Raw genomic sequence first — 27,613 nt, forward strand, 5'->3', positions numbered from 1 at the left:
TAACTTCTGCTAGAAGCGCTGGAGATTAAAGAGCGCAGATTTGATGTGATCGCAAAGGTGCTTCGTGCAGAGAGGGGTGGGAGCAAACCTGAGAACGTTCTTTTGGAGAGGGTCACTGAATGGCTCCTCTTTAGTCTCTGGACCACCTGCTTTGCTGGCCAAACCTACTTCCTCGGCGCCAGTGTTCAGAGAGTTCAGGCTGTACCACAGCAAACAGAGAAGTGTGTTTAGTATGCCGTGCATACAAGTATCTCTTTGCACCAGTTCTCTGGCTTTCCTTTGTTAAAGGCATCGAAAACTCAAAAGCCCTTCAGGACGAAAGGGAAACTTTCTTTGAGGTGGTCCAAGCCCCCTGTCAAACCCTCTGAAGATTTCTAGCAGCTTTGTCCCAGGTTGTTTTTGAGGCAGGAGCCAATGGCAGCACAAGGGCCTGTTTCTTGCTGTGGGAAGGAGCATTATCATTTTCACCACAGCAGATCCTGCTGAACTCGTTGAATCCTAATGTGGTTGCTGGGCACACTTATTAATCCTCGCCTTTTACAGAGGGAACTGAGCGAGCCACAGAAGAGGATGAAACACTTTTGAGGAACTCTTCTGAGCAGGATTTCTGTTTCCTTGGGCCCTGCTTAATTAAGGGTAACCGAGGGTAAATGAACAAAGGGTATTTCATTTGAGCAACACTTTCTTAAGAAGAAAGAGGGGGAATTGACCTGCAGTCTTCATGTTTCCCCATAGACCAGATGCAGCAGGATTGATTTCCAGACACTATGATCAATGGGAACCACAGATGCTCGGTACTTCACCGAATCAGGTCACTGTCACCCTTTCTCCCTCGGGAAGGAAGGGCCCAGAGGCGAGTGTTAAAACCCTCTGTTTCAGTAGGAAACATTCTTCCTGGGTTACTGGTTAAAAGCTTAGGGTTTCTCTAGGGAAACAGACGGAAGCAGCAGAGCTTTCTGTCAGACTGAAGAGGTAAAAAAGAAGTGAGAGAATTGCTGTGGAGGTCTTTTGGGTCATTCAACTTTTTGCTTATCCTCATCTGCAGTGTGTAGGCTCTCCTGATTAGGTGACACTGTTAGACTGAATTGCAATTTTTGGCTTACAGATAACAGCCTCATACTCCAGCAAAGCAACAGAAGGCTTACCAGGGGAGGTGGCCATGTGCAAGACTCCACTTGGAAAGATGTAGTCAGGAAACCAGGAGCTGAAAAATTAGCTCTGTCTGATACAGTGACTTAACTGTGCATTTTGCTTGGACGTGCATGTGCAGATCACAGTAAGCTCTGAAAAAAATCACTAAAAAACTTTGCATCTTCCACAGAGGAAAATATAATTAGCCATATTTTATAGCTGGGGTAAAGGGAGAGGTTACTGAAGGTGAGAGAACTCTCTGAGCTAAAAATGTTCAGCATTCAAGATGAGGAATTAGGACAACTATCCCTGGACAGATGCCTAGGGACAGCTGCAGGACTTTCATGAAAAGATATTGCTCCCCTGGTGTGACCTTGTCTGCTATTTGCTCAGCTCATTGTCCTCTGATGGTTTTCTTAGATTGGGCATAAATGACTGGAGTACTTCATCTTATCCTGTTGGTGCTGAAGCACATTCCATAGTATGGTGAAAAACTGACAGCAGCACAGGCAGAGTGGAACAAGACTAGAGGAAGGATAAGAATGAACCTGAAAGAAGAGATAAGGGCTCTTATCACATATAGTATATTCTATATGTGTCGCACTGAGTCATCAGTGTCACGCTGATGATAGAGGAGCTGTGATGTTTATATATCTTAATTGGCATGGTGGCATTAACATGCAAGGATGATGTAGTGAATCCTGAGGACAAACTTGTCCTCTATGAATATATCAGCTCTTTTTCCTCCTAGAGTCTCCTTATGAAGGACTGGCAACCATGACGTTGGGTGCAACAGATTTTTTGTCTCATTCTTTTGCTTGAGCTAATTCAGGTGTTCATTGTAGTTTTGTCGCTTTCCCACCAGCTTCCTCAGCTTCAATGGTTGCAAATGTCAGCATGGGCTCCATCAAAACTGTTCTGAGCTGGAGCATCAGGCAGGTGTGTAGGTGGGCTAATTAACAGAGAGGCAAAAGCTGTGAGAAATGGTTTCATGAAATTGCATTGCAAACCAGGCAGAAGCAATCAACTGCAATTTTCCTGGGGGTACTCTTAGCCTAGGCAATACTCCAATACAATCCTAACTCTTCACAACCATTGTGTGGCTGTCCCAGTATTTTATACATTGCCTTGTAAGAAAGAGTGTATCTTCCTAAGCCACTCCATCATCTCCTTCTGGTGTTATTTCTACTTATATTTTTTTCAAATGTCTCTTGAAGGTCCTTCACACAATTTTTTTTCTTCTTTTTCTCCCCAGGGTGTGGGCAGGTTCTTCGGGCCTCCAAAGGTCAGATTTTGCTGGAGGGTTACCCACTGAATGCACGATGTGAATGGACTATCCATGTTCAGGCTGGATTTAACATTGAGTTAAGGTGGGTCCTGCTGACTTTTAGCCAGCTCTGATTTCAGGTGGACATTGGGATGTGTGGGTAACCAAGAGTCAAAGAGAGTCAGCAGCTGTGAGCCCTGGGGCAGTGAAGGTATAGCAATCACTTTGCTTTTGGTACCACAGCACTTTCCCCTGGTCTGGCTTGTGATGGACAGGCTCTGGACAGATCAGTGCTGGGCTTTCAATTCCCATTAAGGACAGAGGGATGCTGAGGAGAGTTACTCAGGCATTGGGCACAATGTGTCTCTTTAGAGGTGTTTTCAAGACCTTGATAGCAACGCACCCAATATTTTCTGAACTAAGCTGTACCAGGCTGAACTTCTGTTATTCCTCTCACCATTCCTAATTCCTATGCTTGGAGTATGTGATTGGTTTTCCTGCAAGTCACAGAATCACAGAATTAACTGAGTTGGGAAAGACCTTTGAGAAGATCAAGTCCAGCCTGTGACCTAACACTACCTTCTCACCTAAATCATGACACTCAGTGCCACATCCAATCTTTTTTTAGACACCTTCAGGGATGGTGACTCCACCACCTCCCTGAGCAGCCCATTCCAATGCCCCATCACTCTTCCAGTGATTAGTTTTTTCCTAATGTCTAGCCTAAACTTCCACTCACACAGCCCGTGTCCTATTGTCCTGTCATTGCTCTTCTGAGCTGTGTATGCTTGACCTGTTAACCAACCCTAATGTCTCAAGCTCACAGCTCCTGCCTAGTGCAGGAGAGCCTCTTGTTGGGGTAATTAATAATGTTTCCAAATGTACACAGCAGGGTGCTCACACATGCAGCAGGAAGTATGGCAGGGGATGGTAATCCAAACACACTAGCTAATATAATAAAAAGAATAGCTTAATCCTTCACATCAGTATTTCACTGACTTTGGAGTCCAGGAAAAGAACTATGCTAGATACATAAACAGTTAAAATACATTTAAACATGTTTGAAGAGAAACTTAATGGGAGGAAGAACAACAAATCAGTTGAAAAGAAGAGCTTGTGGTTTTCCCGCACCAATGCACTTTTTCCAGACCTGCAAATGCAAGCCTTTTGTGTAGTTCTGAGCTGTTATTGCCTAGATAGCATTGTGTAGAAGACACAGGAAGAATGCTGTGAGGAAGAGTTTTCTGTGCACATGACACAACTTTGCATCAGTGTCAGTCAGCATGGATTGTACCTGCCTTCTTTTTAAGAGATATTGTTGGTGAGGTGTATGATTTGCACAGCCCAAGCTTAGGGAGGTGATATTTTTCTACATTTTTGAAAAGGGCTTTGTTAATTTTGAGGCTTAAAAAGTGCTTCAAGAGCTACAGGTATCACCCTGTCTTTGCTGTTTTGGGGATGGATGTGTGAGAGTGGAAATGGATCCTGTGCATGCACGTAATTATTGAATACAAATAATTATTGAAAGCACCTGGCATCAGGCACAAGATGCAAGAAAGGGACCAGAGGTTATTTTAACAAAGAACACTATATTGAAGAGCAGAATTTGCTGTGGCTTCACAAAGGACACTCTAATCTGTTTTCAAAGCAGTAGAGTGGGGAGTGCTGTAGTTAACAGATGTCCTAACTCTTTGGAGAAATCAGACTTCCACTCTAGACCCTGAGGGCCACCCACACGCACACTAGGAAGATGTGTCACATGAGATCCATACAGTTCACAGTATGGTTCACAGTTCAACTTTGCTGTTACAGAAAAAGGAAAACTTTAACACAAGAGTGCCTTTCTCTTCATGGCTATGTCCATCCTTCCTTCCTGCAATCAAATAAACATAATACTAGGTATCACCCTGATGTGAAATAATGTTACATTTCAACTGTGAAGGATTCCAGGAGGGAAGCCTGAACTACCAAATTTCTATTGTCAGAATCTAATTTATCTGAGCTGACTAACATTCGAGAATCCTAAAGCCCTTTGTCTAGGGCCCTTTGCCTGATGATGAGCCTAATGTCTGAATGCCTAGAAATCTCAGCAGATGACATAGCACTCCCAGTGAAAGATCAGGAACTCTCCTGAATGTCCACACTTAACCCTGCCACCCTGCAAGTCCTACAGGAGTCACAGAGGAAACCTTCTTGGCAAAGATGGAACAGGAGGTACTCACGTAAGGTAACCCTGTAGTGTGTTCTGAGTCAGTTGACATCTTCAAGGTGCACCACATCAGAGCTGTCCATTGAGGTATTTCACCAGTTAGATATTGTGGAAAATGTGTACATTTAATCTAAAACTTCACCTTTAGGCTGCTCCTACACAGAAGGGCAGGTTTACCTAAGCTAACCAACAGAGCCTGCCTCCTGGGTCTGCCATCCATGTTTCCTTCACTTATTTTCATATAAACGTGCTGATCCCCTCTGTGGGTGGTAACTGCTTAGAGCTGTAATGCACAGCCAACCTTGTGCTGAATCAGCACAACTGCCAACAAAAGAACTTCTTTTCTCATTTTCTCTGTGCACAAATCCTGTTTGCTGCCACTCTGGCTTGCAAGGGCAGGGATGGGGACAGGGTAATACAGAAGGCGAACAAAGTGGTTGTCTTTACTTGCATAGGGCAGGAAGAGTAGCACTCCCAGGAGCACAGATAAATCTTCCCTTGCCTTGAGCTGTGCCATGCAGTCCTTCGGGTGTTGGCTCAGTAGAGCTGTTTTGATAAATAGTGTCCATGTTGTGGTGGTAGTTTGTTTTCTCTGCTTTTTTTTGCCAGCCTTGGGAGTTTTTTTTGGGTTGTGATGTATAGGCTCCCTCAGCCTGAGTCATGTCAAGGATGTCATATCACAGTGGAAGCAGCTCACAACTTCCAATTCTTTTCTTTAGTGCCTCAGCTGAGACACAGTTTTAAATATGTCCTTTGGCTAGAAGCTTTCCTCAGATGGCTTGGTCACTATATGCCCACTGCAGCCACTGATGAAATCAAGACAATACTTTTCATTCCATTTTGTATCTGATGACCTGTAGCACAAAATTAGCATGCTGAGTTTTATAATATTCAAGAGAATTATGATATAATTACACTTTCACTGGTGAGAAAACTGAGGTCTGTTGAATTGTGTGTACCTGAGGCTCAAACAGCAATAGACCTTACGGTCTGTAAAGGGTCCTGTCAGCTGGGCCACAGCCAAGAGGTTTTTAAAAGCTTTGGCAGGTTTCCTGACCTGCCAATTCTGAGTCTTAATCACAGGATCCCATGTCGTCAGTACAGTGTATCTGCTTCTTTGCCAAGTTAAATAAAATGCAAGTCAGAACTCCTATGCCTTTCACATTTTCCACTCTGTTTTCATCATTTTTTAAAACAGACAAAGTAAACAATTAAAACCAGTATTCTTTGTATGGCTCTTTCATTCTCTGTGCCTATGTTTTGATATTCTCTCTTCAGGGACACGTATCAAGAGATAGTTTACCTTTACATCTATAAATAATACTGGGCATTCCAGAAATTTTCCTTCTGTATTTGCACACATACTTAATTTTAATCAGAAATTTATCAGTTCAGAAAACCAGAAAGTATTTTTAGGATTGGGTAAGGATAAACTGTAGCCCGATAAGTATGACAAAGATGAACGGGTTAATTTGTATTGCTCTGTAACTTCCTTAAGGCTAGATCCCTGGGGTATGTTTCACCAGTGAAAGAATGTTTTGAAAATGTAGTGTATAACCTGATACGTGTGAGGATGTCTCTGACAGACCTGACAGAACTAGAATTCAACTCATGCATTTTATGCAAAGCAGAGTTGAATTATCTCTCTCTAATGCATACTTAAAGCAGATGTTTTGTTTTTTCTTCTACATTCCATCAAATTCTTTTAAAAAATTAGGGGCTCTGCTCCATTGGTGCAGCTTCCTACAACTGCTCAGTCATTTCTCTGTAGGTAGTGTACTCCTGATGTTCAAAAATCAGCCATATGTCCTGAACAAAGGTGACTGAGTGCAGAGGCCTCTTAAGTCAGCTCGTGAGTTGTCAAGGGAAGGTGGAGGAACATGGAGGCCTCCTTAACATGGGTGCCTGAGTCTCAAGATAAGAATAGTGTGAAGCAGGCTCCAGAATTCTCTTCCCTTCACACTGTGAGGTCCAGGAGCAGATCCAAAATTTGTCTCACCTCTTTGGTGTGAAAACGCAGTCTTTGCAAACCACTAGGCCCACACTGGAATAGGCAATGTGGGAGATACAGCCTCATCCTAAATACACATCTGCAGTGTTAGGAGTCTTCAGGAAGATTGAGTACATAATGAGTTTCATTTATAAAATATCCTGCTGAACAGTTAGTAGCACAGCCTCTCCCATGCCCATTTCTCCTTTTCCTGCTGTAGCAAGGCTGAGCCCAGCCCCCCGACCATTGCACATTCTCCAGAGGCACTTGGTGTTGCTCCTTCTGTTTCTTGTTCCTATTCTGGTGGGGTGCTTTGGCTCTGTGCCCACCTGAATTCCAGTGGCAGCATATAGCATGGCTGTTAATGAACAAAAGCCTTGCACAGTGGCTGGATCGAAGCTAGGAAAGGACAGACATTGTGGGAAAAGGCTTTAAGAATTTCCCTTCTGCACTAATTCCTGTGCCTTATTTCTGCTCTCAAAAGACAGGCAAGTGCCACACATTGGGGATTTAGTACCATTTTGCTTTCTAATGCAAAACGTGCTGTAGTATTTTGATTCTGTTTCTGTGGCTGTTTCTGCTTCTGTTACATCCCCAAGCTCTCCTTGTATCCCTAATTGCTGACTTCTGAATGTAGATAGCTTTTGAACCTTGTTATTTTATACTGTAACTTTCAGTACTTAAAACTTTATTTAGGCCAAATAGAACATTTTTTAGCAAACAATGACAGTAGAAATATGCCCCCTGCAGTGCCTGACCCTGGATGAAAGTTCTGACATTGTATTATGGCTAGGGACCTGATGCACGTGTATAGACTGTATGACTTCAACTTGGACTTCACTGTTCTGATACTTGTATGTTCTCATGGAGCAACTGTATAGAGTTGAGCCAGCTTCTAGGCATCATGATGCAAAAATTGAGATGAGTGAGAGGTCTTTGTGTGGTTAAGGGCATGTTGATTCACTGAGGGGGTAGGCCTTAAATACCTAAATGCCCAAATAAATAGTGTTCAGGGTACCCAGGTAAGCAGTCTGACTGTTTGTTCTTGTTCCCCAAGATTTTCCATGCTGAGCCTGGAGTTTGATTATATGTGCCAGTATGACTATGTGGAGATTCGTGATGGGGACAATTTGGACAGTCAAATAATAAAGAAATTCTGTGGAAATGAGAGGCCACCTCCCATCCGAAGCACTGGGTCTTCACTCCATGTCCTCTTCCAGTCTGATGGATCCAAGAACTTTGATGGATTTCATGCTGTCTTTGAAGAAATTACAGGTAACCTAATCTAAAAGTGGAACATGCCACTCATTCTCATTAATTCAATTTCACTAATCTCTTTGCCTGTTTTGCTTCATTAAAAACTTTCATGCTGTGTTGCCAACAGCAACTTACATAAAGTCAGTGTGGGGAAGATTCAAAAGCTGTCAGATGGCATGTGAATGTGAGGCTCTTCTAAAAAAGACTGAATTCCTTCTACTTGTGTGAAGAACAAGCACATCAGCCAGCAGAGAAAAGCTACTGTTTTGTGTGACTTTTCTGTTTGAATTGAAGAATTAAGAGCACAGAGGAAGTAGGGGAAGGGGCATGTGTATCTGCAGTGGCAGAATTGCTCAATGCTGTATGCAGGGGCAGTCATTGTCTCAAGCAGCAAAAACCTGATGCAAAGTCTCATAGATAGTTCAGTGAAAATGCCCTGACAGAATTCTTGTGTTGGCTCATGTACCATTAGGAATTTAAAAAAACCCCAACCAACCAAGACCAAAACAAACAAAAAATCCCCAAGTGTGTACACAGAACAAATTATTTTCTTTAAGAAAAAAAAATGAAGAGGCGTTTCCCATTCTGTGATGATCTCAGTGTTATGAATGACAGAAATGGGGCTCCAGAATTACTGGTTTCATTACTACTCAGTGCTTCAGTCCCCTACCTTGCTTTCCAAAGTTTCAAAATAGCACTGAAAGTGTAGCTGGCTTGTCATTTTGCCATTGGATTTGCAGCAGCCTCTACGCTCATCCTGGATCTTCCTTATTTAGCTATGCAAGGAATTTTGGTCAAATCTATCTACAGAACTCCTGGCACAGAAGACTAATCCGACTGTGCTGTTTTGCCATAGATAAACCCTGCAGGATCTATGACTCACCATAACTTGCCTTCTGTACACCCTGGTGACCCACATTTCATGAGGCCATCCACGGTATATCTGGCTCAGGAAATTTAGTTAGTTTATATAACCCTTATATAAATACACAAACCTGACTTAACAATGATCAGAGGTGTATCTAGCAATATGAAATGTTCATACTTCTGGATGTAGCTCCTATGCCATTTCTCAGCCTGCCCTGCTCTTCAAATGTCACCTTTAGTACCTGCTAGCAGGAGCAGTTAGCTATTGATAGTTTGCCTGGGCTTACAGCAGGAGAGGTGATATAGAACAAATGAGTGTGGCGTGGGCTATGTTGCATAAGGGCTGCCTACACTCAGGGAACTAACATTTTCCATATGGTGCAAGCTGAATTGGTTCTGTTTTCTCTGCCCAGCAGGGAACACTCGGTATTTGAATATTGTGGAGCACTTTATTTCCGCCCCATTTTGAGTGGTAATTATTCTGAGGCTGTGAGGCTGCAAGTGTGGTAATCCACACAGAGCACATTGTAAAGGGCTTCTCAGAGTTTGTGAGGAGCTCTATTTGTGCACTTTATTATGAGGCTGTTCTGGTCTAATGTGTAGTGCAGTGAAAGGCTTTTCAAACACTCCCAGTGTCTTTTTATGCGAAGCACTAACCTGGCCAGCAGGACCATTTAAGGGAAGAATAGAGTGTGCATGGGGCAGCATAGAATTGAAAGTGGGGGCAGCACAGGATCGAAAGCTCTGGCAGCACATTGAAAACTGAAGCATTTGCCCAGAAATTTCCTTCTGTGCACAGCACTGTGGAAGAGCCAAGGTCCCCAGAACAGATTTCACGGGGCTTACTAAAGCAATTCCCTATGCTGCAGGTGGGAGCAGCAGCAACAGAGGTGCTTACAAGATGTGGACTAGGACATGAAGGTGATCTGGTGTCCCCTAGCACCTTAGTGATGTAGTGGAAAGGACTGAAGAAGTATGTCAAAATTGAATTCCTTCTTTTTCTGCCTCCTCTTCTTGTGAGCTCTGTACTGGCTTAGTACCCATAGTTTGCTGAAGCAGGGGCACTGACTGCACAGAGATCACTGGTTCAAATTCCAGAAAGGTCTTGATTGATACAAAATAAGCTGCAAAGCCTATATCTCCTTTAGGAAAGGTCACTGTGTGTATAGTTATTAAAGGATGAAACCACACAACCTGCTGTTCTGCCTAGTCTGGAAGCAGGTGCTAGGTCCCATCCCATGCCAAGTGTGAAATGGGAACCAGTAATTGGCATGAATGACTAGAAGTCACTGAACAGAATTCAGATGAGAAGCATGGGAGGCCAGATGGGGAGCTATCAGAGTCTCTTAAGGATTAGACATATGCTGGATCCAGTTAGATGAAAGCCAGTTACTGACCTTCAGTAATGCTTTCCTTTCTGTACACACAAGCTAGTGGACATAACATAGTGACTTTAAACATTTGTAGTATTGTCCCTTGTTGTTTGACTTAAGCCAGGAAATCAAGACTCCTTAAAACAGAAAAAAATATTTAGTGGTTTTTAGTATCAGGCATTTTCAAGGAGAGTATCTGACACCTTATTCACTTGACTTGCTTACTTTTCCAGAATCAGGAGACAAAGCTGGGACAAAGATAAAAGTTCACTAGCTTTAACCAGTGACTACAAAAATATCAGTCTGTAAGGAGTCTTCTAGTTCTCCTTCTCTTTCTCAGTGATATTTTACATTAGTTGTATACAGTACAACTGTCACATATATATTTTATTTTAAAGAATGAATTATTGTTCTTATTCAGGCCTTAATCTTCAATGAGACATGGAAGATATTCATTGCCTGACCATGTATAAATTGCTCTTACATATCACCACATGAAGCCTCCAGAGAAATCTATATGTGGCATCTATATATTTCTTACCTCATGCCATCTGGATAATAAGAAACTTCTCTGAGAGAAGCTGCTCTGAGGTTGGTCCATATGGTGGCAGTGACAGATCTTGGCACCCGGGGGCTTTTCCTGAGCTGGGAGACACCTGAGCAGCTTGTGGGAGGTGCGGAGGAGATCTGCACAGAGCCAGAACAAGCACCCCTCTGTACCCCCATGCCTTTCAGAGCAGCCCAGGGTGCAGCCAGGGTGTGCAGCAGTTCATGGCACCTTGGGAGTGCAGGAAGGGCAAGGTCCTGCTGTAGCTGCAGAGCAGAGCCCAGGCAAGAATCAGCACCCCCTGGGAGGGAGTGCAGCTGTGGTGTCCCCTCGGCAGGAACCTGTCCTCTGCATGCACCAGGAAGGAGGTGATGACCCAGGCAGGGCTGCCACATTAAACATGGAGCCATGCAGGTTTGGCTGCAGGGAGGGCCAGAGCCTGTCTCTTTTGACTCAGTCATCACTGGCAACCTCTCTTCATACACTCCTCGAGCTGAGGCAAGGAGCAAGGCAAGGACTGGGGCAGCAAACTCCTTCCCACCATAAGAGATGATCAGTGTTCTTCCTCAGGAACCTCAACATACATGAGCCTCTGGGACCTGATGACATACGCCCCAGAGTCGTGAGGGAAATGGCTGATGTAGTTGTCAAGTCACTTTTCATGATATTTGAAAAGTCCCTGGTGACTGGAAAAGAGATAAAAAGGCAGCCATTTTAAAAAAGGGATAGAAGGAAGGACCACAGAAACTACTGACCTGTCAGCCTCACCTCTGTGCCTGGGAAGTTCATGGAACAGGTCCTCCCAAAAGGAGGACTAAGGCAGATGGAGGGCAGGGAGGTGATTCAGTACAGCCAGAACAGCTTCACCAAGGGCAAGTCCTGCACTGACCAATCTAGTGGCTTTCTACAGTTGAGGGACTACACCTGTGCGCAAGGGAGGGGCTACAGATGTTATGTCCATGAACTTTCATGAGGCCTTTGGACATGGACACAACATCCCTCTGGCTACACTGGAGAGAGATGGATTTGATGAGTGAGCTGTTCAGTGGATGAGGAATTAATTGAATGGTCAGAGCTACAGGGTGGTGGTCAACAGCTCAGTGCCCCAGTGAACATCAGTGACAAGTGGTGTCCCTCAGGGGGCCATATTGTGGTTTGGATTTTGTGTGGTAACACACTAATGTTTTAGTGATTGTAAAGTAGTGCTACTCTAAATCAAGGATTTTTCATTTTCTTTCACTCTGCCAGTGAGTAAATGCACAAGAAGCTGTGAGGGAGCATGGCCAGAACAACTGACACAAAGTGGCCAAAGGGATATGCCATACCACAGAATATTGTAAAAACTGGGGGGAGTTGGTTGGGAGCATGGTTTGCTGCTTGGAGAGGGCCCGGGCTTCAGTCAGTGATATGGTGAACAGCTGTGTTGTGGATAGTTTTTTCTCTCCAGCATTATTTCTCTCTCTCTCTCTCCCCCCCTTTCAATGTAATTGTTATTCCTATTATTATTATCATCATCATAATCTTTTATTTTATTTCAATTATTAAAGTTTTCATATCTCAACCAATGAAGTTTCATTTTTCTTTCTCAATTCTTCTCCCCTCCAGCAGTCGTGGAGTGAGTGGCAGCATGGTACTCAGCTGCCAGCTGGGGTTAAACCACAATAGTTCTATTGACTTGTCTCCTCTTAGAGCAGGCACCAAAAAACGTGTGTGTGTATGTTATTACACAATGGAATTTGCTGGTATTTAATGCACAGTTACACATTCTGATATTAAGTTATGCTGGTGTATACAAACTGTATATAGTTTGATGTGCATCACTGTTAGATTGTTGTATGCAAGAGTTTCCCAGGGACAAAGCAACTCCCAAAATCTAAACCAACAAGGTCCAAGACACTTAAAAACCTGCAAAAACCATGGATCCCAGAACCTATCCCTAAACTCTGGGTTGAATGGCAGGAAAAATATAGGTTACTATTAGAGTTCTTTAATTTAGTCTAAGCTCTAAACATTAATTGAACTTGATGCAAATTAATTTTGTTCCATAAATCTTTCTCACCACTTGACTGCAGTTAAATGGTAAAAGTAATGTGTGCTGGGAAAAGAACTGCTTATCCCTATTAGATCCCTCCTCTAGTAAGGGCAGAAGACTTTTTGACATGCATCAGGCCCTTTACTGTGTCTTTCAAACTTCTAACCATGTTAATATGTAATTTACCCCAAGACACAGCCACCACGAGGAAAAATGGGTAAGTTCCCCATCCTATGAGAGACCATGAGCATTCTTGCTTTTGTTTTACAGCTTGTTCTTCATCTCCATGTCTTCATGATGGGACATGCATTCTGGACAAAAGCAGCACCTACAAGTGTGCCTGTCTGGCTGGCTATACAGGGAGTCGCTGTGAAAACTGTGAGTACAGGCACTGTGTGCATGAGCAGCCTCCAGGGCTCACTGATGCATTAATTGTAAGGAGTGTTAGTGGTTTTGTAGGTTTGGTCAGTCACAGATTCAGAGAAGGCACTGAGTTTCTTGTGGCATTTTTAAAGACATGTTTCTTGCAGTTCATGAAGATTTCCACTCAGTCATTCTGGAGCTTTATGTCAATGTGTAAAAAGGTAAAACAGACTTGAAGCCAAGAAACTGCACACAAGAAATCTTTGTAATGGATTAGCCTTATCAGACAGAAGTATCTCTGCCTGCTGCTTTCCACTATGTGCATCAGCTGTTCTCTACTGAAAATACATACCCCAGCTGAGCCCTGTGCTTAATGCTCTAGACTGAGTTAGTCACAGGAAATTCATCTTTCCTCACATTCCCCTGGAAAGTAGAATTTTGGCACCATGAATGAAAGAGACTTGGGATCAAAACAAATGGAAAAGGGTAGATTCTGTTCATATCTGCACCTATAGTCACACACCTGGTTTTGTCCTGACAAGTGAATTGTAAAATTAGTGGATTCAAACCAATTGTCTGTTCCAGTGATTTACTTCTTCTTGCATGAGAATATCTTCCTCTAACAGAACTCAAAAGAGCATGAGGGAGTGAGAATTTTGCAATATATGCCATGATAAAAGCTGTATCATCTACACTAGCTGAAAGGAACATTCTGCAATACTTAAAGTCACTGAGCTAATCCTGGAAGATTTCACTGATAGTGGTGAAATCCACTTGGGATCATATTTAGCCCAAGACAGAAAGCATGGCTTACTCTGTCCTGCTGTGGCATTCCTCTGGCCCTAAGGCACACAAATGACATTGTATCAATAGAGATATGAAAACAGGAGGGACAGATAACTGCATGTAATGGGAAGCAGAGTTTTCAGTTCTATGTCAAAGGAACTAATGTACACCAAACTTCACTTCAAAATCTTTTCCCTATGTATGCCATTGTTAGGAGTGGATTTATCTTCTGGAATTTATTTTATTTCATCAGGGCAGTTAAATCATAGTGGCATGATATCTCCTTTGTTGATTCATTTTGAGGTAAAAGACTTTTCAATTTCTACACATCCAGAAATAGCTCAGACATGAGGAGAGGTTGCTTCATATTTTCCAGAAACCTGAAAAAAAATTGTTTCTGAACATATTGCACAGATTTCTGGTATGTTTTCTTTAGGGAAGAGTTGCTAAAAAGTGGAAGTTCCTGACCTCAGGACTATGAGTGTCTGGCTCTTCTGCTAACAGCCTCTTTCCTGTGAGTAGTTATTTAGCAGGTCATTTAGGGACTGGAAACTCCTGAGCTCTTTGCAACTGCTCAGCAAGATTAGTTCTGCTCCTTTAGAACAGAGTGAGGGGAAAAAAAAATAAAAAAAGGAAAGATTCCTGTCTGATTCAGAACCAACCAAAATTTCAAATAATTACATTTCCAGCAAACCTCAGCCCTAGTTTTGGCAGGCTCTACAGTACAGGCAAGGCAAAGAATGAAGCTCATATTCTTTTATTGACTTTCTTTTGTAATTCCAGTGTAGAAGCTTCACCCATGCAAACAACAGGGGAGATAGTTGAAAAACAATAGGATGGGATTTCTGTCACTGTAAGTAATGAAAGGTACAGGTACTAACAGGATGAAAGAGAGGAGACACTTAAACACATAGACAGTAAGACTTTTAACTTGATGAGAATCTTTTAGTTTGATTTGTAAAAGAACAACTTTGGTGGATAAAATTCTGTTACATTATGATGTTTGTGGCTATATGTTTGCCTTTTGCTTATGCTAGGCATAATATTGTTTTCCAGCATCTATATTACAGCCTTCTATGTGAATAGCAAACCTCACAGTTAGAAAACATAATGGAAAATCTTTTTTCTTTCCAGCCTCAAGTAATTTTTTTTCCTTAAGATATTTCCTTCAGTTTTGCCAAAATGCATCCTAAGTATTTTCCAATGTATGGGGAGAAAAGCCAGAAAATTAAAGTTTGATTTGGTTTTTTAAGAACAAAAGGAAGAAGTGGGAAAAATATCTATGGCTGCAATTCTTATAAAGCTAATTGTAGTCTCCTGAACAGCCTTTTAGTTTAAATGTTAAAGAGAGAATGTGTTTTCCTCAGAATCTTTCTTTCTGTTAGGTCTTTCAGCAGAAGTACTGTCTTTTGAGGTAGAGACAAGGGAAATAAATTTATTTCTGCAGAAAACTGTCCTAAAATAGTCACTTTTGGAGTATGGAATACGAATTTGGGCACTATAGGACTGACTTTTTTTCAGTCTGCTTTTCTTGAAACCAGGTGCAATCCCATTAAAGTTAATGGATGAAAAATAGGTATAAGAGAGAAGAAAATTAGAGCCCCTTAATGTTAAGTGCATGTAGAAGCTCTGAGGTGGTGGAACAGAAGGTACCCAGAGAGATATGAAGGTTTTAAAGAAATCTAAGGGACATGGTTCAGATGAAGAGAGACTGTGGGATTATCTCAGGAATGAGTTAAGACCAAATTAAACAAATTTAGCAATGAGTATTTCATGACAGAATCAGAAATGTTTTTTTTTCCCTTACCATCCCAATGCAACTCTATCTTTTTGTCTGTTACCAAGTTTAATTTTAAAGATGTAGGAATCGCTATTGGAATTATGGAAATCACCTTAATGAGATAAACCACAGGGAACCTATTGTTTCCTCCATTAAATTAAATTCCATCTATTTAGCAGGATGATCAACATTGGTCAAGCTGCTTTCCTGGGGTCATATTTAACCCTAAGTGCCCTGCCACTTACAATCTGCAATATTAATAAAATGATCCAAGGTACAGGTTACTTACAGCTAGTAGTCTCTTTTATCTTCTACTATGGCAGCCAAGAAATTAACATTTTGTTTACAATTTCAAGGGCTAATATAGTGAATTAAAGGTTTCAACAGCATGGAGTGAAACGTAGGCATTTATCTTTCTGACAGCTGCTAATATATTTCAGTCAGTTCTGTTTCAGGGCCAGAAATATTTTAGATAGATATGTATTGTTTCACTCCTGAGACCGTTTAAAAAAAATTATATGAAATTGTAAAACAAATGCTAACCTTCTATCTTCTGACCCAAAACACAATAAACATAAATCCTAAAGATAGCAAGAAATACCTTCTTAAAATAGACATACTTTGCTATCATGATACAGTAGGTAGAGAAAACTAACTCCTGTTTTAAATACTTGGGCTCTTTCTGACCTTAAAATGAATTTGCAGTATACCTACATCCCCCTCCCTGTGACCTCTTAGCCATGCTGACATGATTGAGAGCAAACTCAGGCTTTTCTCTTTGACCTTTGTATATTCTAATGCTGTCAGAGGCATTAGGAACCCACAAAATCAGATAATATTGTTCTTCTAGCATACAAATACACTGAGACAAACCAGCAACTTCATCAAAAGATGAAGGGGAAAAGTAAGAAGCTGACTAGTGCACAACCTGCCTGCTAAAAACCATCCACTCTTGTGTCAGAATGCCCATGACTCTGTGCAGCGTGACAACTACTTGTCCAACTCCAACTAAAAAAGGTCTTTTCCAAAGTTGCCCTGTTGAGTTTGCCTGCTGAGGATGCAGCTGTACAGACAGTATTGCTGGTACCCCATAGCAAATGCTCTTGCCCTCTGCTTGTCCTCCTCCTAGAACGGGCTGTTCTGACTCAGAGTGCTCCCAGGGCTTGCTGGCCCCAAAGCAAGGGACCTTGACCTCATCCTGCCCAGAAATTTCCTGTTACCTTTATTTCAAACAAAGCCAGGCAAACTGGAGTTCCTACGCAAATAAGAAGAGCTTCACTGAATGGGGAATTCAGGGCTGAGATCTGATTTCCATTTTTATTCTGTTTCTTGCTCCTGTCTGCCAAGTAGGAGAGGTTTGTTCTGCATCCTAATGAAGAGTCTAATCCAACTGACAGAACTGTATAAACTAACTCCTTGCTGTAGCCTTTGATGTTGCTAGGGCTGGCCTTACTGTGTGCCAACAGGCCCCTGAATATAGCTTTCAGGCCTTTCCCCACAGCTGATAAAATCCACTTCCATCCTTTTTGGCCCCATATATCTGTGACTTGGGCTGGCTCTTAGGGATGTGCTCATCCTGTCAGAGCCTGCTTATATCTAAAATAGGGAGGAAGCATAACATCCCACCAACCACACCTCAGCCCCTGTTCTGCTGTGGGAGAAAGGAGCCCAGCTGTCAGTGCTTGGCATAAGCTCGACAGAGTTTGAAACCCAGCAGAGCTGAGGATGAGGCACTGGGGAGAGGTTCTGGGCATTCAACCTAGGTTTTCTTACCTAACTTTAGATATGTAATGCAGAGTTTTCTAATAGCATGCTTGGAGGGTTTTTTTTTAATATAATTTTGTCAGAAAGATTCTTAGTAATAGATTTCAAGTGCTATAATCACTGTGTAAGTGTATAATTACGTTATATCAGTGTGTAATCACTTCACCATTTACAGCACACGTGTTACACCTTACCTACACTGCATGATTACAATGGAGAACTTCAGGTATAATTAAATAAAAACCCCTGAGTCCTTTCTTGCAGTGTTGTACTGGAAATTAGTCCTATTCCAGCAATAGAAAATGTTCCAAATAGAAATATGACTCTTAATTTTCCTGCTCCTGGGATTGCCATTGGGTCTTTTTTGTTTGTTTGATTGGTTGGGGTTTTTGTTTGTTTGTGGTTTTTTGGTGATTTTTTGGGGTTTTTTGTTCTGTTTTGGTTTTTTTTTGTTTTTGTTTTTGTTTTTTTTTTTTGGTTTTGTTTTATTTTGGTGGGGTTTTTTTGTTTTGTTTTTGTTTTGGTTTTTTTTTGTTATTGTTATTGTTGTTTGTTGGGCTTCACTTGAATTTTCCAGTGGAAAATGGCTTGTTACAGATTTTTTTAAAGAGATAGAGTTCTTCCTCACTTGTGTCAAGGTCACGTATTTTGTGTAGTCATGTCAAAGATATGAGATTATTGCCACTCCTTCTCCACCACATTTCCATTGTCCCTCCTATTGGGATATGTGTATGGAATGGGAAATAAAACCCTGCTCCTGCTGTTGAAGGACATATGTACCTGGAGCTGCTAAGGAATAGAGGCTAGGGGCTTTTTTTTACTGTTACAATCCAAGGGATTTTGTGTGCTTTGAGAGCCACACAAAAACCTTTCACTCAGTGTGGCAGTTCTTAGGTTTTGAAGATCCATTAGGGGCTACAGGCTGAAGCTTAACACAGCACCACCCTTTAGCTTGTCATGCAGCAGCTCTGTAGTGTGACCACAGAATGGTCTCAGAGGTGGCTGTTTTCCAGAACTTTCCTGGAACTGCCTCTGAGAGGCAACATAATATAGAGAGGTTTTTAATAAGTCACTTCAGAGTTCAGTTCTGGTGGCATAATGCCCTCTCTTGTTTTACTGAGCTGGTCAGAAGAACATTGTGATGCTGTGTAGATGTTTGCTAGGATGTTAGCAAACATACATCCTGCCCCACAACATACACACTGCCCCACAGTACACTCCTTTCCAGGAAAATTATGTGCTTAAAAGGCAATCTGTATTGGTTAGTGACTAGTGCAGGAATTTGAAGGGCTTGTGTTGAGATGGAGGTAGAGATTTCTGCTCCCAGTTTTCACTTCAGTATATTTTCTGGAGATTTCTCCCTTGGTTAGAGGGATGTGCTCACAGAGAAACCACCTGCCAAACCACCAAACACTATGTGTGGTGATTTAAGATAACCTAACATCAGTTCTGGGTTGTCTTAATTCACTGAGCAATAAACTAAAGCTGTGCAGCTCATGTTACACAAACAGCCAAGATGCCTCATAGGAGGACAGAAACACCTAAGAGTAAAATGATGTTGTTGGCTGAGGATGGATATTGCTACAAACATCTGAAGCAGCCACTAAAGAACAGCTGCTGTAAATCAACCTGCAAAAATCTGGTCCCCAAGACTGGCTTTTCCCTCAATTCCATCAGTAAGAATGTTGGATTGGGTAAATCACACACTCTCTGGGAGGAAGGTGCTCATACCATTTACCAGTGTTTGATCACATAATACTTTTATAGTGTCTTGAAACTCCAGTGAGTAAGTGTCACTGACAGCAAGGCTGAAAGAGACAGAACCTCTGCTTTACTGACAACTCCTTTTGTTGCTTTGTTATTTTCTCAGTGTCAATTAACTAGACAATTCTTTTAGTTTTTCAGAAAGTGAAACATATCTAGTAAAACTCCATGGTATTCTGCCCAGAGCACAGCCCCAGGCATAACCAACATCTAAATAAACAAGAAATTGTCTCTTTGTAAATGCAATCTATCCAAGGATAGGCCTGCATAGGAAAAGAAGTGTATTTCTAAACTACATTAAATATATTCATAGCAATCTCTATTTGCCCACATCAAAACAATATTGAACTTTTTCCTCAACCTGCTAAGACATCTTAGAGATAAAACCATTCATAGGATTCTCCCTGGTATGGCTTGCCATGTGGAAGGATGAATCAGTGTCAGGAGGACAGGTTGGACCAAGCTACATCTCAGGCATTTTCCCCACACTGGATGGGACAAAGATACTTTTGCCTGTCATTTCACCACTGAATCACTGAGGAGGCTGAGTCTTTCTGAAAAGCCTCCTGTAATGCATGGCATAAACCAGCTCTTCAGCACATAATGACTGCCTGCAGCTCAAAAACCAGTCTGCACCACTGGCACACTTCAAGCTCACCCCCACCTTTTCCAAAGGTCACAGAGTAGGGGGATGGAACACAGTTGCTAATTTGCTGATGGAGATGCTTTCTGCCTCTGAGCTGAGTGTCAGGAGATGTAACTTTTGGGGTTTTTGTAGTTAGAAGAACTGAGAGAAGGGCCCAGAGTAGATTATAGATTTGAGATCTTTGTCTCTATCAACCATTCATCACTGTTGGCCAGATAGCCTCCCTCACCTACTTCACCACCCTCCTAATCCTCTTCCCTATTACTGGACCCCTAGAAAAACAAAATACTCAACTTCTAAAAATACTCTAATAATTTAGAAAAAACATTGGTCTTCTGAACCAATGAGTGAAGACTATACCTCTTCTTAGAATTCCACAAATCACCTCAGAAAAAAAGGACTTAAACCTTTATCTCCAGCTCCCCAAGCTGGTATTTTACATTAAACTATTCTCTGATTTCTACCTTTAAACTGCTTGAATGACCCTGTCAGATAACCCTCACACAAGTTCCAAAACAACAAATAAAGTTAGTAACAGCCCCACCAAAGCTATCCTCACCCTGCAAGAATAAAACATAGCTACACCACTAAAATCTGATTGAACAGAAAACATATCCCACTATCAACAGCAGGTACCCCGAACTATCAGCATTCAGTAAACTCCCCCAAAAACTACTTCCAAGAACTAAAACTATTCCCACACCATCACAACCAATCCCCCCAAGTCTCTGAAAAGAATCTGCCACTAAAGAAAAAGAATAAGCATAACCCACTGACATTCCACCCAAATAAATCATAAACAACACCAAAGACATAAAGGAGATCCCCAAACTCAACAACCACCCACTCCCTACAACAGATGCCAACACCAAACCTACCTCTCCAGAATACAGTGATGGGTTGTATGCAATTGCTAACCCTCCCAAAACAAAGCACAGCCCTAAGAAAAGTACAAAATAGGTCATAATTGTTCCTGCTTGGCCTCTCTCTAGTGTCTATGGCCTGAAAACACGTCGTCGTAAGCTTCATTTGCAGGAGCCCTCCCAAAATACAACTTTGCTTTTTCTTTCTTCCCTCTCCTGCCCTTCTGTTCAGTTGTCTCTGAAGACTGCTGATACACTGTTTGTACTTCTGGGGTGCAAGCATACAGACTGCAGCTCTTGCAGTGCTTTGGGGTAACCTTAAAACTATGGTGAAAGTTTGCTGAAATAATCAGCATTCTTCAATGCTTACAGTTTTGTTCTTTCCCTTCCCCCTCCCTCCAAATTCATTAAGAGGCTTTGTTCTTCCTTGAGGATTATACACTCAAACACCTCTGAGGCAACTGCCTTACACACTTCCCTTCATGGGAATCATTGCATGGTCTTCCATGCTGTTTGCTGGTGATGCAAAAACACTGCCAAGGCAGAATGGCCCCAGGAGGCAGGAATGATGACAAAATTGACCAGGCAGAATCCCACTTGTGCTTTCTTACGACTCCCACTTTCCACTTGGGCTCTTTCATGAGCTCAGAAAGTGCATTTCACAGCCAATCAAATTGTCTTGCTACTTCCTTAGTACTCTTCTGCTTTTCAGTTCCCTTCACTTCCTTTCCCTATGCTCTCATCTCAGCGCTTGGTAATTGCCATCTCTTTTTCTAAAATGGGCAATGCCAGATCTTACTTCCTGTATGAAATTCAGCTCAGATCCCTGCAAAAGGCTGAATAAAATATTTTGTCAGCTATGCCAAGGTGAATCATTATATATTCTTCTCTTGTTTCAGTTAATGCACCTTCAGAAACATTTTTTCATAGCAATATGCATTTGTTTAGAGTGCCTTTTCCATCCAGTATTGCTTGGGCTTGTCCCTGTTTATTTGGAAAGATGACATTTCCACAATGAAACACCTCAGGATTATTTACTCTCTCATTTGTAATTTGATGTAATAATAAGCACACCTGCTTCTTGCCCTATAATCTTCCCCCTGAGCAGACAGTGCTCTCCCCTGCAGGATGATATTGTGATTTTTTCCAAGGGACACATTAGAGAACTTATGGTAAATATTAGTTCTTGCTACTGATAGAGAAAATGAATGTTGAGGATTGTTAGGATTTCATTCACTCCAGTATCCCATGCACAAACAGGTCCAGTTGTGTAATTAAATAGGCCATCCAAGTACCGGAAAGGTTGTATCCAGAGACACAGCCTTCTAAGGGCTAAGAACAATGCTGATAAAGATCAAGTGGCTAATTGTAAGCAACAGCCTCCAAATTGCCTCCGGATGAATAAATCACAGTGAGTGATCCAAGCATATTTTCTCATGGATACGGTCTCATTCACAGAGGCAGGGAGTTAGAAAACATCAGGGGCAACTTCCAATTGGCTGGAAGGGAATGAAAAGATTTGGTTTTCAGTAGGAATTACGTCATAATTTTGTGTAATTATTCCTAGCTGGTGGAACTACTGCAAAAGCAAGGAGGCCCAGAGAGCAGGACTGGAAACCTACTCTCTGGTTCTTGGAGCTGGTTGATCAGCCACTCTTTTTATGATTTCCTTTGACATTTCCAAGATTAATGTGGGGACTGACAAAATGCAACAATGAGAGGTGATTTGAACTTCCAGGACTCTTTCATGGGGAATAAATTAAGGCCAAAGACCTTTGTAATGAATAGCTTGTCCCAGCACTTCTGCATGAGCTGTGGCAGAAGCTGGGCACAGAACTGGGAGGATGTATCCTGGGACATCACAGGAGCCATGAAGAAGGTTAGAGTGTTTCCTCTCTTTTGAAACACAAGTGACTGAGGGCAGAGACAGTTTATCAAAAATCATCCCTTGCCAAAAACCTAAATGGAGGCTGCTGTAATGCACGCTCACACTTTTGGGGAATGATTGTTACTCCTTCAGGACTTGTATTTGATACTAAAGGCCAAGTTCCTGAGGGATACTGGCTTTTTTAGCTATTGCTAAAATCACCATGACATGAGCACTTCTGTGGAGCCTAGACTTGAATAAGTGCTTGTGGTAACACAGAGGCTTGAGGTACCTCTGAGGCCCCTGCCTAGAGCCTCATCCACTCCTTGCTGAGTCTGTGGTGACAGGCATGACCAAGTAGAGCAGAGCTCCTCTGATATGTGGCTGTAGCTGTTCAGAAAACACTGCCATCCCTGTGAACACCTTTTGATCACATTAGTTTCCATGCCCTTTCCTGTAAAGGATCTACTGTGGTGTTTCCAATCATTTGCTCTCTGCTATGAGAGTCTTGCTTAAAAAAATTTAGTTTTCAATCCAAACCTTAGCACTCTTGGCTTTCCTTGTTCACCCCCATCTAATTTCTGGTTCTAAAAGTTGCAGCCACATTCTTTTTTCATCTAAAGTGCAGAGCCTGTCAGCTCCAAAAAGTAAAAGTTTTGAGTGGAGTCAGAGAAGACAAGCGAGCATTCTAGTCATCACCAGCCCCCTCAGACACAGCCCGTGTAAACACACACCACCCCCAGAAAGCATTTTCTTCAGAGTCCTGACCAAGACCACCTGTCCTCCAAAGCTGTTCAGCTCCCAGCAGTCTGTTCCTGCTGTGGGGAAGAATGAAGATCACGTTGCAAAGTTAATGCCATCAAACCTCTCTGGCTCCCATTCACATCCAGCTCTTGCCAGAATCTGGAGCAGAACAGCTGGGCTCCTTCGTGTGGATTCTTAGTCATCAGTGCTCTCCAGTGCAAGAGAGGTGGGATGTTCAGGGAGGTGGTGAAAGAATGTTAGCTTCTTTATGCTGGATCCTGCAGTGTTTGCTCCATTTATTCAGGAGATGTTGAGCTGAGAGTTGCTCTTGAGAACAGCATCAGAAGATGCCAGGCTCTTCCCTGAGTATAAGTATCATCACTTTGAGTTGAGCTCCTTGTAGAAACAAAGCCTGTGCTGAAACAATTGTAGGCTCAGAGAGAGTGTCAGCAGTGTCACAGGACATTCCCACCACAGTTTACACATTTTGCTCTATGAGGCACTACAGGATCTCACAAACCCTATGATGCTACGAGCAGATTTATGATATGCCCATGATCCCAGCATGCAGAGAACCTTGAAGGCAGACAGGAGCCAGACAAGAGCACTGGGACTCCTAAAGAATCAGTCTGGAGGCAGGGTTCCTGCCTCATACTGTGTGTGACCTAATACAAGAAGGTCTCTAATGAGCAGAGAAGAATGCACAGCCACACTGCCTCAGGATGGCAGGATACCCTGACATCTCCCAATGCAGATTATTGTATCAAATCCACTGCCAAACTCATATGCTGGTTTGAAAGCCCTGTGCACTACTTAAGAGAAGCAGTAGAAAAGCAGGTCTGAGCACTCTGAGCCATGGCCTCCAGGAATCCCTCACCTCATTCCCTCTTGGAGGATACAGCCATTCTAAAAATATTTTGACAGCCAATATCCTTATGCTTTTGGCTAAAGTTAGTCTCTGTGGGCTCCTGTGTTAGGCATTAACCATCTCTGGCTGCTATGCCAAGCTGCCAAAGGAGGATGTCTCTGGAGAACCATCTGAGTCCTCCCCCATGGCAATTCTTCTCTGCTGGCAAACCTTGTGAGAACCTGAAGTGTCCTCACCTTGTGGATGCATGCTGGGGAGAGAAGGGACAAGCACAGGAAAAAATGGTATCAGAGATTTGGACTGACATCAGAGACATGGACCCGACAGAGCTCGTGGGCCAACATTAGGAAATAAGCTCTGTTTTGAGTGAAGACTACAGATGTTGTCTGAATTCAGAAGAGCTCTTTACACATGGGGCTTTGCAAAGGGATTCACAATATCCAGCACTAGCTGCTGAGCTGCTCATGGCTGGGTCCCTCCTTAACTCACATGCTTTGTGTTCAGACACTCTGGACTATCTGCTCCCATATGGCTCCACCTCCTTTGGACAAAACCCTGCTGCTGATAACAGTTTGTTGATTACTGAATGTTATAATAATTACTGCTGACTTCTGCACAAAGTCAGGTCAGTTTAAGTGTAAATGTAGTAAGAATGTCAGGAGATAACAGAACTGTTCCTAGCTCTGTCAGTCACCCTCTGCTTGCCTTCAGGTTAATCACCTGATAACTCCATGCTGGAGTAAAATTCCAATAGTAAAATTCCAATATGCTAATGTTATAAAATTTTTGGAAAAACAGATATTCCTGTTATGTAATGATACTCAGGGAATCAGGCTTGCCCTCTAAACAAAACTTAAGCCAAGGAAAATAATTTGATCAAATCAGACTTACACTCAAAATGGCAAACAGGATGGGATTTGCCACTATTGACTTTAGCAGGCTTGGCTGTAGGCAGCCTTTGCAAATACCAGTGAGCTGTATGAAGTGCATGTAGGTGGAGCTGGCTGGGAGTTTTCTGTTAGAATGGTTTCATAACAGTAAATTTCAAAGAAATTTGTATAATCTGTTGTATTTTTCCTTTCAGTTTTGTTTTCTTAATCACAGAGAGGAAAAAAAAGTCACTTCCACATCCTCTGCATATTGTGCTCCCTCCAGCAACAGGATCCTGGAGCCACATTTTTCAGGCTTCTAGGTCCTCTAGCTCCAGAGCACTTGTTGGGCACTGCTGTGAAACCATGAAAAATCCAAAGCTCAGATCCAAATCCTGATGCTCAGGATCCCTGTGCAGGCGTTTTTCTGGCTCAGGGGCTGCTGTGACTTTTAGCAGCATGCAGGGTAATGACAGCACTCACTGGGGAACAGAACGTAATTTAGGCTTCCTCCAGACAAAATGTCCTCTTTTTGAGGATAGTTATTTCAATTTCTTCAGTTTCAGTCTATCAGGCTTTCTCTGACAGTCATTAGGATGGCTTAGGTGGCATGGTGGCCCCAGGGGTTCCAGCCTAAGTCCACAACTGTTTTTCTGCAGAAAGATGCTAGGATTCCTAACAGCAGAAGCTGCTCTTATTCCCCTGCTGGTTACTACGTGCAGTTTCTGTGACCATTTTCAGTGTTTGGCCTCCTGAGCACACCAGCACAGCTTATGCAAAAGCAACATTACAAGCACCTAGAAGAGCTCTGTGGCCCCTAACACAAGAAGGATGTGGACATGTTAGAACAAGTCCAGAGGAGGGCAAGGAAGAGGATCAGGCTGGAGCACCTCTCCTATGAGAACAGGCTGAGAGAGCTGGGGTTGTTCAGCCTGGAGAAGAGAAGGCTCTGGAAAGATCTTACAGCATCTTTCCAGTACCTGAAGGGGGCTATAAGAGATCTGGAGAGAGACTTTCCACAAGGGCAGATAGTGGTAGGACAAGGGAGAATAGCTTTAAGCAGAAGGAAGGTAGATTTAGGTTAGATATCAAGAAGGAATCCTTTACTGTGAGGGTGGTGAGGCACTGGCACAGATTGGCCAGAGAATCTGTGGATGCCCCATCCTTGGAAGTGTTCAAGGCCAGGCTGGATGGGGCTTTGAGCAACCTGCTTTAATGGCAGGTACCTTGCTTATGGCAGGGAGGTTGGAACTAGATGATCTTTAGGATCACTTCCAACCCAAACCATGCAATAATTTTATAAAAAATGTTCAGAGCTATACTACATAGGCAAAATGTGCTATATACATTAGCACAGCTCAGCCTGAAAGCCAACTCTGACTTGGGAATATGCAAGTAGCAATATTAAAATATTTTGTAAGCAAATTAAGAGCAAAATTCCATACAAGCTCTTGCACCTAATTTCAGGGAGGGACAAAAAGGGAAATATAAACCTTTTATTAGTACCAGCAATGAGAAATTAGATTTATTTCAGGCATGCAATATATTATTGAAAGATTGTGCAGAATATAGAGATAATAAATTATATGTATGAAGGGATATGTATTATTTAACAAAGTGGGTGAGAGGAAGGCAGCAGAAAAAAATAGTGTTCATTTAATGAAGAGACTGGGACAAAAGCAAATGACAATTCCATCAGGCAGCATTTGAAGGATATTGGAGAGAGAAAAGTGTGGCTCAAGAGATCATATAATTTATCTCACTGGTGATAAAATGAGCCTGAAGACTATTTCTAAATGGCAGATAATTTTGATCTAAGGAATGTCTCTTACATATAATTTAAAAGGGAAAGGAATTTGTACTGTTATTATTAATAATAGAATATTTTACTTAAAAATTCAGGAACTCACTGTTCCTCTAGTCAAGTTTTTCTCAGACTGAGGAAAGCTATCCATGAAATGTGAAGCTATTTTAATGTTTCATATGGGCCAGAAATTGTTTTCTTTTTCCCAAGAGACCAAAGTAAAAGGCAAGAAGTATTATAAGTTTTATCAGGAATGTGTGAGTTTGTGATATAAACACTTGAGGCAGCTCTGTTTTTTATTATCTAACAGCTGCTCTGTCACAACTGAGCATTTCTGCCAGAGGAGCTTGTAACAACCCATTCATATACCTTCCTACTTTGCTCTCTTATGAACTGTACAGAGATTAGTATAAGCCAAAATTCACCTCAAACCCTAAAGTGGCAAAGGTTACCTACATGGCTGTATAGATTAATTGTGGAACTTCCCAGAAACAACACTGTGTAGCAAAATAAGGAAAAAATTAAAACAAACAAAAATCTCTCTGCTCATGATGTGTTTGCTGGTGTTGCTCTGTTCCTTACATTTCTGTTCCATTTTTTTAATCTGGAGTTTCTGTTTTCAAATGACAAGAATCATAAAGTTTCTACTTACATCCTACTATGCCTTTCCAACATTTGTCAAGGAGACTTTTAATTTTTTTTTTTTTGGAGTTAAAATTATCCTGTTTCTAATTTTATCCTGCTTGAATATACTTCTTTGTCCTCCTTTAAACATTTTAATGTATCCTTTCTCTTTCTTACATTTTCAATCATGATAGTTTT

General features: G+C 42.0%; 1 protein-coding gene across 4 annotated transcripts in view; it reads left to right on the plus strand.

Moving 5' to 3' along the window:
* The window catches only part of PAMR1 (peptidase domain containing associated with muscle regeneration 1), a 55,394-nt gene that overhangs the window by 13,136 nt on the left and 14,645 nt on the right, over positions 1-27,613 (plus strand). For 3 of the 4 annotated variants that reach the window (XM_058026566.1, XM_058026567.1, XM_058026568.1), the window contains exons 4-6: positions 2,387-2,501; positions 7,655-7,872; positions 12,944-13,051. In XM_058026566.1, the coding sequence (XP_057882549.1) occupies positions 2,387-2,501; positions 7,655-7,872; positions 12,944-13,051 (441 nt within the window). The remainder of the gene's footprint in view (positions 1-2,386; positions 2,502-7,654; positions 7,873-12,943; positions 13,052-27,613) is intronic. The other variant, XM_058026569.1, reaches the window with a different exon arrangement.

This window comes from Melospiza georgiana, chromosome 6 (genome assembly GCF_028018845.1).
Source record: "Melospiza georgiana isolate bMelGeo1 chromosome 6, bMelGeo1.pri, whole genome shotgun sequence".
Classification (NCBI taxonomy): Eukaryota; Metazoa; Chordata; class Aves; order Passeriformes; family Passerellidae; genus Melospiza; species Melospiza georgiana.